General features: G+C 33.5%; 1 protein-coding gene across 3 annotated transcripts in view; it reads left to right on the top strand.

Moving 5' to 3' along the window:
• Positions 1–14,941, top strand: part of ADAMTS3 (ADAM metallopeptidase with thrombospondin type 1 motif 3) — a 287,864-nt gene that overhangs the window by 255,676 nt on the left and 17,247 nt on the right. For all 3 annotated transcript variants that reach the window (XM_032260967.1, XM_032260968.1, XM_032260966.1), the window contains 4 exons: positions 2,977–3,057; positions 4,817–4,980; positions 10,305–10,470; positions 12,950–13,082. In XM_032260967.1, coding sequence (XP_032116858.1) covers positions 2,977–3,057; positions 4,817–4,980; positions 10,305–10,470; positions 12,950–13,082 — 544 coding nt within the window. The remainder of the gene's footprint in view (positions 1–2,976; positions 3,058–4,816; positions 4,981–10,304; positions 10,471–12,949; positions 13,083–14,941) is intronic.

The following is a 14,941-nucleotide window of genomic DNA, read 5'->3' as shown; positions in this document are numbered from 1 at the left end:
CAACCTTTAAAACGTTACATTAGTTTTACTTATTTTATTTTAAAAGCGAACAATTCTATTCTGTTTATAAATCTAGGAATCTAGGATCTATATTTCTCATTTTAAAAAATTTACTTTAAACAAAATTATAAATTTTGTTTAAATTTTATATTTGTTTAAATTTAAAAAAACCAAAAAATAACCCAAGATGTCATTGCTCATCTCTGTAAATGTTTATGCTTGTTATGTAGTCAATAACTTGGACTTAGACATACACTGAAGGTTCAAAAGTGGAACAAAAAGCTGTCTTCATGCAACAAATATAGGCAAAATTATCCATAGTTTAGTAATATTCATTGGAATTTTCATAAAAGGTGTTTATGCAAACATTTATTACTGATTAATTTCTTGGGTTCATAACAGATAGTATGCAGTTATTCAATAAGGATTTATTGGGGAAATGTTTCTGGGAATTCAGCACTTAAAGATATACTTGATGTGGTGTTTGCTTAACATTTTCATATCTTCCAAAGAGCTGTTGCTATCATATAAAATCATGAAAGTAAAACAAAAAGAAATGTGGTTTACATTAAGCATATTGTCATGATGATAATTTTTCCTTTTATAAAAAAGTTAGCCTTCATCTGAATGATAAAATACTTTTAGTTTTTTTTTACTCCCATTATACCCCAGGTACCTAATTCAAGTTAATCAGCTTTGCTCTCTGATATATTTAAGAAGGCAGAGCTATGAGACTATATTCTAATGTTTTTCTTTTTGCACATGTCTTTGCTATTCCTGTGTGATAAATTACCATGTTTTGTACTTTGAAAATTGTTAAAGCAAATATTGCTATTTCTGACTGATTGCATTATTTTATTAAAGCAACTAGAAATATAATTATATATATGTATTATGTTTTAGTGGAATCAAATGTAATTTTCTCCATCTTGCTGTGAAATAATGTACTGTGCTTTCTTTACTGGAGTTTTTAAATTTTCTTTTGGATGTAAAATAATTCATTTTGTTTTATTTCCACAGTGAATTTTTGTAAAGAAAAGGTTTTGCCATGTTCATTCATTCTATATATGTATAATTTAAGATATTGGTACTGTTTTTCAGATAGCTCAAACATTATGCTAAACTTGCAAATCAAGGACAAAAGAACATTAGAAAATTTTCATCTGTCACATCAATTCAAACCATTCAAAGATAATCTAACATCCATATCTTTGCATTAATGTTGTCGTCATAGTGATTTAATAGACTAATTAACCTTTTCCAACAGGAAAACATTTAAGCAAGAGGTGCCATAAAGAATTGAAGTTGCTGGAAAATGAAATCTGCAAGTATTCAACTTCAAATCATCTATTTAGTCTTACTTTCATGCTCAGTCTTACTTTCATTGACTATTAACAGTTTATTGGCAATATCTATTACAAATGCATTGTGACTTTGACACATAAAATTACAGAACATATTTTATATCTTGCCTAATAAAATATATGGCTTATGGGATAGTCAATGAAACAGCAAGACTTTGATAAACATGAACCGTCCACTAATTAAAGACATTCTATTTAAGGGAAGACAAGAGGCGCTTTCACTTTACCTAAAGGAGCTCGTAATATTTCTCTAGCTGAAACAAGAGAAGCTAAAAATGTCCTGGGTAAGTTGTAGCAAACTGCAGAAAGATGGGCATCCATAAATGGCATCAAGCTGTTTTGCTGTACTTGGCATCTTAAGCATGTTCCTTCTAGCCACTGTATACTCAGGCAAACATGGTACATTTCATGTGTTAGACTTTATCCCCAGATAAAGTGCTGAATACCCTGATCCCAAAAGGACCACTTTATTTAGTTAGTAATATTTATTCACTAATAAATATTGTGAAAAAGGTAAATCTCATCACAGGTATATATTATTGTACATATACAAATGACAAAAACACTTCTGATTGCATCAATAATTGTGGATAACTGGATTTCTGTCAATACTCTCCATAGACTATGTACTGGATGTTTTATAATGTACAGAAGGTGTAGGTTACATAGTCGTCTTATATTCATTTATTTATATGCTACTGAGATGTATAACATTTGTTCTAATTGACCTGACTATTGTTCATTTATGTTAGCAATATTCATTCTAAATGATTATAAGATAATTTTTAGGATGTGATAATATCAACATAGTATGTAATATATGACATTTACAGTAATAGGAGTGATAGATGATTTTAAAACCCAAAGCAACTAATTAATCATATTGATTTTTTAATTTCTGGCATAGGAGGTTTTGAGGTTCGAGTGCATATAAAGGCAATGTGTTACACAATTTGCACAGATTTACCAATCAAGTGGTTTAAAATCCATGTTGTAGATTTGGTTAAAATAGTCATATAAAACTTCTCTAAAGCTTTAAAATTAATACTGGTCACAAGAAAAATGAAAGCACTCATTTTTCTGTTGTAACTCCGTTAGAATTTAACTCCGTTAAAAGAAGGATTTTAAGTATAAAAATATTTTAATAATTAGAAGTTTAGCTATCTATACTTGCCTCTTAGACTTTTAAAATAACAAGTAGGCAGATAACATATCCCAAAGAGTTCACCACTTAAGTTTCACTAAAAATTGACTCCACTTCAAAAGGATGATTTATAAAACTAGAACCACACCGAGGGACACAAGAAAGTATAGTATTTGCCTGAATTGTTGTTGACATCATTTGAAGGTCAATGCAAGACAAGTGACTAATAAGTTGGCAAGAAGATTAACTTATTTCCTCTTTAATGAGAAAAAACATTTTCCTCTAATCCCATTTCAGATGCCACAAAAGCTACCATTGCTTTGAAGTTAATTTCTGAAACTGCTTCTTTAAGTTTATGGATGCCATCTTCTGCATGCAGAAGCAGTAAGAATGTAGTGCTCAGCTAACCCATGGTTGTTGCTTTTGTTTTTTTCTTGGCTTCCTACAATATTTGCTACACATGCAAAGGGTACCTTAAGATGTTTGCTATACCCCCTGGGGCTAGACATGTGTTAATCCAAGAAGACGAGGCTTCTCCTCACATTCTTGGTAAGTGTTTCTGTCTGCTGGCTCTGCTTTACTATGCACCGAAACATTGAAATGTCAAAGAAATCATAAATGTAGATATATGTATAGGTACATATATGTGCATACATATATGTGCTTACATATATGTGCATATGTAAGAGTCAAAATATATATAAATGAATTAATTGAATATTATGTAGGTGTTTTTTTGGTAATTTCTCTCAACTATGCTTACTTTAAAACAAGAAATAGTGAAAAAATAGAGTTTTAATTTTTTTTTTTTTAGAAACTGGGGTTGGTTCCTAATTATATGTGGGAAAAAATCATTTGATAAGCTTATATGTTATACATTTTTTACTCTACAATGGGGGATAAAAGAAAGACGTTCATAAAATGCAATAAATTAAGGAATATCAGAAAAATTCATCACACTTATGTTGACACAGGAGTTCTCATATTGATGCAATACTGTACATTGCCTTATTTTTATTGCATTTTACGTTCTTTGAAAAGCAACCACAGGTGAATTTTACTAGTCTGATCTTAAATTATTCTAATATCTGACGTGTGTCAGGTTTTTGACTGGCACATGCAGATCCATTTGCAGAGCTGATTATAATTTCTACAAGGAGTTTTTTTTTTTTTATGAGAAGATTACATGGAAATGTCACTTTTTAGAGGTTTAAATTTAAAATGTATATACAAGTGTAAACATAGCTTTCCTATTCCTTGGCCTATAAGAACACTAAGATAATTTCTGAAACTAAGACATTATGTATTAACTCCATGAAAATTTGTAGCAAATCATTTTATTTCAGTTGTAACTTTAAAAAATGAATTGCTTTATGGTGTTCATAGAATTTTAAAACACATTTAAATTATATTCACTACTAAATGTCATAATAGTCTAGCAATCAGCTGTAGTTCTCTCTCTGGTATTTAAAATTGCTTATTTTTCATCCTAGAATTCATGGTATTACCATCGGAAAAATTAGACTAGTTTAAAGCTCAAAAAGAATAAATACATTTAATTAAAATTACTCATCTTTTCTATACATTTTCAATAATGGTAGTAATGTGAAATTTTTCTTTCTAACTTAACATCATATGCTGATAAATAAGTCCAAAATTTAAAATCCCATTCATTATTTTTTACTCACTAAACCAGCATTTTATTTCATTTTATAATATATAATAAATCTATAATACATTAAGGATTCCATTAGCAGTAAGCAGCTTTTTCTAACTATATGAGTAGGTAATATGGCTCTGGAATTTTCCAATCATGAGACTAAATTGTTGGCCTGAAAAATTACTTCAACTATGTTGGGTGACTATAAATATTTTCACCAACTTTAAAAAAATATGCAATAAATAAACCATTAGTTACATGCTATCCTAGCATAAATTGTTTCTGTTAATTATTGAAAAAGTACCTATCATTTAAAAAATATTCCCAGTTTTCTAAGGAAATATATAGGACAAATGATTTAGAAACTATTAACCTCTTTGATGATGTTTTCAAATGGGACTATTTGCAAACATTACTTTTGCCTATTTAACCATCTTGCCATATTTTTGACTAGTTAGGAATGCTTCTTGAGAGTTTTGAATGCCTAATGAAAACAATAGGAATAATATCAGAACTAACATCCATTTTGATTGCTTGCTACTAATAAAGAAACGTGGTCATTGATATGTAGAAAGGATAGACTTGCGGAGAATTTTCAGCAGTTGATAAAATAAAATGTATGCCATTTACTCATTTTCCTTCCTTTAGCTATTAAGAACCAGGCTACAGGCCATTATATTTTAAATGGCAAAGGGGAGGAAGCCAAGTCGCGGACCTTCATAGACCTTGGTGTGGAGTGGGATTATAACATTGAAGATGACATTGAAAGTCTTCACACGGACGGACCTTTACATGATCCTGTTATTGTTTTGGTATGTGGCATTACAGGCTCATGGTATACCTGGTTCAGCTTATTTTATAATTAATTTATCTGAAAACATTTTTACATTGAACATTACATGTACTTTGAACATTGAAAAATAAGTTGCTTTTAAAAAATTCTATTTATCTTCCCCCTACTCTGTGCAATATTGTCATGTAATTTACTATATATACATTGTAAACTGAATAATGCAGCTCTGATTTTTGACTTAAATAATCAGTTATCTTTTAAAGACAACACTAAAAAAAAGTAGGTTTTCGTATTTGCCCACATAGTTGGCATTTCAGATGCTTTTCATTCTACTTTGTTTATCTAACATTCCATCTAGTATCATTTACCTTCAGTATAAAGATGTTCCTTTAGCATTTCTTGTGGTGTGGGTGTATTGGCAAGTATCTCAGCTTTCAATGGTCTGAAAATATATTTATTTCACCCTCAGTTTTGAAGGATATCTTTACTATATATAGAACTTGGGTTGCTAGATTTTTGGTTTTTTTTTTCCCTTCTTTCAGCACTGTGTTTTTATGATGTAGCGAGTTCCACGGGTTTGAGGGCTGATCAAAGAAAAGATATGGCCACAAGGTGGCAGTAGCACACACACACTTTATGTGGGTGAGGCCTCAGCAGGTTTGCAAGTAGGACCACTACCCAGAGGAGAGAAGGGCAAGGCAACTTCTGAGGAAGAGGGGAATCTGAGATGGTTTAGTGCCTAGGTGGTGTCATTTAGCAGCACAGCAGAGAGTCTGGGGATCAGAGGGCTCCAAGGGAGGCAGCAGCGTGAGGTTCTTATAGCCACAAGGTCTTACTCGTATCTAGCAGATGTTGGATGCAGTTTCCTAGTGCTGTGCAAAGCAGGCAGTCCCTAAAAGGCTAAAACTCCTCTCCTTTGATCAGCATTAAAAACAACTGGATGTATACAAGATTGTGTTCGGCAGCAGTGGACTATTGAGCTCAGCCTGCTGTGAAGAAATGATGTAGGGCCCACCATGTACAGGAGCCCTCTTTCACTCATTTACAGAGCAATTGTCTTCTAGAATCCATCATATATGAAGAGAAGCCTCATTGATGCTGCACTGCATAGAATGTGTCAGTTTTCTCTGGCCTCTTTTTAAGATTCTTCTCTTCATCTTCTTGTTTTGTCTTGTTGGTTTAGCAGTTTGACTATGATATACTCAGTTTACGGTGTTCTTTGTATATCTTATGCTTGGGATTCACTGAGAATCTTGGCTTTATAGGTTGATGGTTTTTACCAAATTTGGGTAAATTTCCCATGATGTCTTCTAGTTAGTTGTTTTCCCAAACCCTCACCCCCATCCCATCTCTCTCTTCTTTACTCCTAGGGCTCATTTAAATCAGTTGAAGTTGTTCCACAAGTCTCAGGCTCTGTTCATCCTTTTATAATCTATCTTTTTTAAAATAACTTTTTCAGATTGGATTATTTCTTCTGAGCTCTAAGTTCACTGTTTCTCTTATGTGATCTCCAATCTGTCCTTGAGCCTATCCAGTAAATTTTTCATGTCAGATGGTGTACTTTTCTTTGCTAGAATTTCCATTTGTGGGTTTTTTTTTTTTTTTTTTTAACTTTCATTCTTCCATTGAAATTTTCGTAATACTCACTCGTTACATCTAAGTTACCCTTTAAGTTCTGGGTCTTCATGTTGTCTATTTTTTTATGGGTCACATTTTCATGCTTCTTACAGTTTTTTTCCTGTATACTTGACATTTTGGAAGCTAAATTGTAAGGTGTCTGGTTTTGTTCTGGCAGGTAGTTAAGTTATTGTCAGATCATCCCAATCCTTTAAGCCTAGTTTTATTCTTCCTTATGGCTAGTCTATTTCAGTTTTGTCCTTCTTCCAATAGTATGGCCTTTCTTAACTGAATACCTGAAGTTTTAGTGAGTCCTCTTCATTCTAGCTGGTCGAGAACCCCTATGATGCTCAGGCATGCCTGGTTTCTGGTATCTCTGTCCCACCATCAGCAGCCCCTCACTGTGGACCACCTGGTGTCTTGGCCAGGGATACACAGACCAATCCTCAGTCATGGCCCATGTAGATTTCTAGATCATCTCTCTAAGCAGACCCCTCTTCTTTAGTGCCCTGACTTGAAAGTTCCAAACTCTAACCTATCTCCTCAGCTCGGTGAGATGGCTGGGCTGGGCTTGGGCCCCCCTACCTGTGCCAGAGTTCAGACCTGGCCCTTGTCAGGAATAAGGCCTGGCTTGTTTCTCTTCTTACAAGGATTAGTGTCCTTTGTCATGTTATCCACTGTCCAAAAAAAAAGTTTCTGCACATATTTTGTCCAGTTTTATAGCTTTTAATATCAGGAAGGCAGCTCCATTACTCCCTCATGGATGAAAGCAAAAGCCATCTACTTGATTTGAAATTTATTGTTAGTTTCCGTTATATCCAGAATTTTCATTTATTGGATTTCCTATACAATATTATACTAATCTAAAATCAAATTGCTCCACTCAAATTTTAGTCTTTTTTTCCTCTGAAAATTAGTTCCCTTTTGAAATATCTGTTCGAATCTTTTGCCCATTGTTAAAGTTGTTATATTTTCTTTTTGTTGAGTTTTGAGAGCTCATTGTATATTCAATATAAGTCTTCTGTGAAATACATGATTTGCAAATGTTTTCTTCCATTCCATAGGTTGTCTTTTCATTCTTTTAGTAGTTTCTTTCGTGGAGCAAAATATTTTAGCTCTACTGAAGTCCAGTTTATTAGTATTTTCTTTTGTGGATCAAGATTTTGGTGTTATGAAAGTTTTTGTCTAATCCAGCATCAAAACGTTGTATCCTACTTTTTTTGGTATACGTTTTAGAGCCATGCATTTTACATTTAGGTATATTAATCACTTTGGGTTAATTTTGCATAAAGTGTTAGGGCCTTATTTTTGCATGTGGATGTCTATATTAGTATCTATTTTTATAAAACAAATTACCCTCAAACTTGGTGGCTGAACACAAGCAGTATTTATAGTTTCTGTGAAACATGTATCTGGACACCACTTAATTATTTCTGGCATAGAGTATCTCATAAGTTTGCTGTCAGCTGTGGCTACAGTCATCTCAGAGCTTGGCTGGGTTACTTTGCTTCCAAGCTTAGTCACATTGCTCCTGAAAGGTCTCAGATGATTGTTTCCCAACTTTTCCATGTGGTGGCTAGCAGTCCCTGATTCCTTGCCACCTAAGCCTCTCCATAGGATGCTTATACGTCCTGACATTATGGCACTGACTCCCACTAGAGCAGGTGACTCAAGTGAGAGAGAACATGGGACAGTGAAACCAAGACGGAATTTTCAGTCCCTTTTTACCTAATCTTAGATATATTTCTTAAACTACCACAATGTCCAGTTGTTTTGGCACTATTTGTTAAAAGACTGTCCTTTGTCTATGAAAATGCCTTTTCAATTATGTCAAAAATTAATTATCCACATTTATATGTTAACCAAAGTTTTAGATTATTTTAAATAGGAGTGATTGGAGGTCAGAAGCTCTGCTTCACATGGCTATAATTATATTGTATTCTTTTCTAGCAACATGGGTATCTGGCTTTAGAGACCTGGTGCTTAACATCATGATAGATGCTTCAAGGCCGGCCCGCTGATTATAACCTGACCACAGCAAGTGGTGTGGGCTGGAGATACAAGGGGGAGATTTGCAGCTAGGAGAGGAAGGTGTGGACAAGCAATGCTCTATTATTATGACATTTCTTTTCCATTCTGAGTCCTGGATCATTGTCTGGGGCTGAAAGAATTAGATATCTGGCTAGAGTGTAAGGATGGTTCAAATGGTGCTTGATTTTTAATGCTGTTTTAAAAACAAAGAAAAAAAAAAAAGAGAATAAAAGCCAGGGAACCAGATCCTCTACCCCACTGGTTTTACTATCACCTCATTTCTCAAACAAAAGATAGTTCTAAAAATTTAGGTTGAGAATACCAATGAATAGCATTTCTTCTTTTGCATAATTAGTAAAATCCTATGAAAGCTATGTGAAAATCAATCAATTTTTTAAAAGACCACTTTACCCTGAAAAAAATTAAAAGGCAAGAGACAAACTGAGGAAATATTTGCAACTCTTATGACAAAAAGAGATTAATATCTTGAGTGCACAGATTACTTAGGAAAGAAAAAATACAGTTCCAATAAAAAATAGGACTGTCAGTCATGCAATGTACAGTATTCAAAATATAAGTAATGGACAATTAAAATCATATTTTCCCCATCCAATTAATGAAGTTGAAAATTGTATATGTAGTGTCAAATGACCACTTTCATACACTCTCATTAAAATAACAATTGTTCTAACTGTTCTGGAGGACCAGTCGCCAGTCTATCATACAAACTAGAACTATAAAAAGCATTTGTGACCTTTAGTCTACGAAGAAAAGCCAGAAATCCCCATAAATGCAGGGAAAATTTCTAATCAATACAAATATTCAAGAGTGACCACATACTTATTAACAATAATACATAACACTTTTAGGATTAAAGACCACGCTGACATTTAAAAGTATGTTTTCTTTTTTTAACTTTTTTTGTACAAGTGCAATTTAGCCACATAGATATATTGCGTTGTGGTTAAGTAAGGACCTTCAGTGGATCCATCACTGGAGAAATGCTCATTGTACCCACCAAGCAAGTTCCCATTATTCAATTCAACCCCCTTCCATTCCTCCCAACCCCTCTGAGTCTCCAATGACCATCATTCCACACTCCAAAAGCATATTTTTAAAGAATATGTACTATCTTGAGAAATGTGCATAACACATTACATGAAATAAACAAGGCCAGAAAAGTATATATGTCTGTACACACACACACACACACACACATGCAAATATCTTGAGGAACTATCACAATAATAAAAGTGACTGGTCTTCTCCATTTAGGTAGAATTATGATTATTTTCTTTATATTTTTTCATAATATATATATTTTCTGGAGGGAACATTGCTATCTTTATCATCATAACAAAACAATTTTCTTTGAAAACAATTTTAAACTGCATTTAAAAACTGGTATAATTTAAGGAAACCTATAGTGAATCTTATAAAGTTATTATTTTTATAATACAAACTCTTACTTTTCAGTGTATATATTTTTAAATACTTTTATGTTAAAAGTTTTAGAGCTATTTCATCTTTTTCTTAAACAGGTCACATTTGCACTATAGTTGATAGAAATAACATAATTTTTGAAACTGAAAGTTTTCAGTTTTAATATGAGCATTATTGTGAAATATTTATAATTTTACACTCAAAATTTAAAACCCTCAGGTGATTTACATATTGATTTCTTGTGTATGTTAGATTATACCTCAAGAGAATGATACCCGCTCTAGCCTGACATACAAGTACATCATCCATGAAGACTCTGTACCTACAATCAACAGCAACAATGTCATCCAGGAAGAATTAGATACTTTTGAGTGGGCTTTGAAGAGCTGGTCTCAGTGTTCCAAACCCTGTGGTGGAGGTAACAACTGAACACATTTATTATATTAAAATGTAATGCATATAAAAGTCAATCTTGCTTCTACCTTTAGGGCTGTCTCTAATCGAGGCCACAGTCTGAGAAACACCAAACATAGCCACCAAAACATCAATACAAAACGTGTTTACTAAAATCTCAGTATCAGCAAATAATAGGATTCCTTTCATAACAGTGATAGACCTTAAAATCCTCTTGCCCTTTTCTGTCAGGTTCTTTGTTTTGCATTAACTGTCCTGGTACCCTTAATCACTTTATTCTTACCAAACTCCAGAACTCTCCCAAATTCACTGTACTCTGATCCTCACCTTTCTTCTTCTCTACTTTTACTTTCCATATCTCTCTGCAGTTCTGTCAGGATTAATAAAAGAGCTATTGGTTACATGACTGTGTAACTGACTATGCCATGTATTTGAAACCAGCTACTATTCTAAATGCTTTTTATATCAATGCATGAATACCCACAATGGCCCCTGCGATTGGTACTATTGTTATCTCTGATTAAGTCATAGCAAAACTGAAGCACACAGAAGATAATTTCCCAGAGCCCATAGGATTCAGACCCAGGTAACCTGGCATCTGAACACATGCTTTCACTCCCTGCACTGTGCTGCCTCTGTTCCCTCTCCAGAGTCCATTAAGCTGGGCTCAATGTTTCTCAATTTTTCCCATCATCCATTCCTCTAGTTCTAAACAAGCGCTCCATTACCAATTCTCCCCACATGGGTAAGAGAAGGCAAGAGGCGGTTACAAAAATGACAGCAGATAATTGGGAACAAAAAAATTGTATTAGGCAATACTTGTATAAATTATTTATTTTATAATTTTAAGTTCAAGCCTGTATTTCCAAACTGTTTTCTTGAGGGAGGCATACAATATTTTTAGTTAATTATTTTAGATGCTTATTTAATTCAGATCCTCCCTTCTGCTGTACTCTCAACATTTGCTTGGTCATAATATTTATCAGATATACCTTCTTCATATCTACTACATCTATTCCTTCTTCACCAGACTTCAGTCACCATATTAGGAGGGACGATTATTGCAATAGCCTTTTAGCTGGTCAACTAACATTGATGTTCTTCTTTTCCTTAATTTACAGGGTAATTTTTTTGAATGAATGAATAAATGAATGGTAAATTATATCATTTCCCAGATTAAAATCCTTCAGTCTTCCAATATGTTGCCCTGAAGACACATCACTGTTTTATGTAGCATTTGTGCCAAAAGTGAATAACCTCAATTTTATCATTAGAACACAATTAAACAGGTCCAAATTTTGGAACATTTTATAAAACAAATGGTTTTTACTTTTCAAAAATAGTAATGCCATAAGACAAAGAGGTTCAGTAATTGTTTCTGATTGATGGAGGCTAAAGACGTAACAGTTAAATGCAACATATGATCCTTGATTTGAAAAGTATTGCTACAAATAACATCATTAGGGACAACTGAACATTTTTGAATGGGTCTGTATGTTACATAATAATAGCATTATATCTATGTCAAATGTGCTGATTTTAAGAATTATAGTTATATAAGGGAATGTACTTCTGAAATCTGTGCTTAAATATTCATTTCGCAGTGAGGGATCAGGATGTCTGCAACTTTCAAGTGGTTCAGCAAAATTATATATGTATTTACACACATACGCATATATGAAGAAATATAGCAAATGTGGTGACATAGTCACAAAAAATCAATCTAGATGCAAGGCATACAAGTATTCATTGTTTTTTTTTCCTTACAATTTTTGGATTAGTTTGGATTTTTTTCAGATATATAGACATAATTACAAATATAAAAGTTGATGCTTGAGAGACCCTCAGTAACTCCCTATAACCTTCAAGAATAATGTCCAAACACTTGTTAGACACTGAAGGCTTTCAAGATCTGATCCTTCCCTGTCTCCTGCCCTCTTCACACATGATACTTCAGCCATCTGAAGATGCCACAGTTTTCCATATGTTATTTCCTTTGCTTAGAGAATAATTCTGCTTCATTTCTTTTACCCCATACTGTTTGAACTGCAGTATTCTGCTGAAGCAAACTGTGGATCCTCGAAGCTTTCCCCTCCCCTCCTCCAAGTTTCAGATCTCTTCCCTCTGTGTTCCTTTGCTGCCCTCTACTGTAAGTTCTTTACTTACTTCTCTAAAAGCCTAATAGGTCCCTAGATATTGTCACAGTGGTTTTCAGATCTGTCTCTCACACTGGACTGTGTATATTTAGAGCCTAGTTCTTTAACAGGTTTGCAGTTGGAATATTTATCAAACATATGTTCTGAAAAGGCAAAATTTTTTGTTTATTTAATGTTCTTTGGGACCTTCAGCACCTACTGAAGTGATTGGCTAATTGTATGCACTCAATACATATTTACTGAATGAATGAATGAGTGAGTGAATAATCAAGTAACTAACAGCATGAATAAGTGATTAAATCCAAAGAAATTTATTTCCTTTTACAGGTTTCCAGTACACTAAATATGGATGCCGTAGGAAAAGTGATAATAAAATGGTCCATCGCAGCTTCTGTGAGGCCAACAAAAAGCCGAAACCTATTAGACGAATGTGCAATATTCAGGAATGTACACATCCACTGTAAGCATTTATTTTAACTATCATATCTAGAAGTCAAAATCAGAACTTAACTGCCTTTAGCTCTTTTTAGTTTTTATTTCATTTTCAGTCAAAGCTCTATATATACACGGTTTAAATAGTCAAGTCACTTTACAGGAATTACATAAAGCTGTAGTTCTCTGCCTTTCACCACATTCTTGTTCCTCAAAAAACCACTTTCAACCATTATATTTTGACATTTGGTAATTACTTTCTTCCTTCTCTCTATGTAAAATGTTTTTGCTTCTATTCCTTGACTTTTGGGGAGGTAAGGTTAGACATTATACATTTAATTTTCACTGTGAAATCTGAAGATTGTATTATTTTACAATCCCTCCATAAATACAAAACCACAGGCCACACTTTTTCCTTCCCTGCTACTTCCAATACTGACCTAACATACCTTTTACTGACTGCAATATGCAGGGTTTATATTAACATGTATCTCTTTTAATACCTGAGTCACATAGCATCCTCTGGTTATTGATTTCCTTCTTGTGAAATTGTTTATTTCAGAATAAATGAATATCTTGATTATATGTACTTGATCTTCTAGTACTTTTCCCCAATTCATTCCCAAACTCTCTCAGTATCAGTCGCCTCTAAATACTAAACATCCCAGTATCCTGTCACTTTAATCTCCATAGACACAGGAGAGTCTTAGAGAACAGAGAGCTCTCTGTGTTCCAGCTCCAGCCTGGACTTTTTACCTAGGGCTTCCTTTCATCATCCTCCTAGGAATTCCAACTACCTTTCTCTTCTGTGGGATTTCCTGTTATTCTAAACTATATCATCCTTTAGACTCAAAAATATTGTTCTGTTATTTTCTGCATTCAGGTGTTGCTGTTGAAAAGTCAGTTGCCATTCTGATTCTCAGTGCTTTCTCTGTGACATGTTTTGGTCTGTCTTTCAAAGTTTGTAGGACCTTCATTTTATTTCTAGTGTTCTGAAATGGACTTGGTGCCCATTTTTACACATCATTTTGCTGTGTACTTGTAGAGTTTTTTAATTGAAAAATAAAAAATGTTTTTATGGGGTACAATGTAATGTTTTGATGTATGCATACGTTGCGGAATGATTAAATCCAGCTAATTAACCTATCACATGCTTATCATTTTTTTGGTGGTGCACTCATTTAAAATCTGCCCTCCTAGCAATTTTGAAATATCCATTTCAAAATTGTTAGCCATAGACACTATGCTGTTTAGAACTCAAAAACATATTTCTTCTAACTGAAACTTTGTACCCCTTGACCAACATCTCTCCATTACCCCTTCATCCTCACCCAAGCCCCTAATCACCACCATTCTACTCTTTACTTCTATGAGTTCCACTGTTTTATATTCCACATATCAGTGAAGGTCACATGCTATTTGTCTTTCTGTGTCTGATTCATTTCACTTAGCATAACATCCTCCAGGTTCACCTATATTGTGGAAAATGACACAAACTTTTTAAAATATAAAATGGATAACTTTTATCTCTGGAAGATTTTCTTGTATTTTTTTTTAATTGCCCTATGTTTTTCAGTGTTTTTTCTTTCTGGGACATTTGTAGCTTGGCTTTTCTCTCCTATTGTTCACTGTTGCATTTGCTGAATCCTTCATTTCTGCTATCACATTTTTAATATTCAAGAGCTCTGTTTTATCATATTGTTAATATTCAAGTATTTATCAAGGCATTTGATATTTATTTCACAGATGCAATATAGTCTTTTATCTCTTTTAGAACATCAAAGATTCATCTCCTGTTTCTAAATTATTTCTTTTGAGTAATTTTCTTCAATTTCTCTACATACACCCACCCCACCTCTATCACTGACATTAGAGGATTTCTGTGTG

This window comes from Sapajus apella, unplaced genomic scaffold, assembly GCF_009761245.1.
Source record: "Sapajus apella isolate SASKATOON/1434 unplaced genomic scaffold, GSC_monkey_1.0 scaffold121, whole genome shotgun sequence".
NCBI lineage: Eukaryota > Metazoa > Chordata > Mammalia > Primates > Cebidae > Sapajus > Sapajus apella.
The sequence above is the reverse complement of the archived record's forward strand: the minus strand, read 5'-3'. Positions and strand labels throughout refer to the sequence as shown.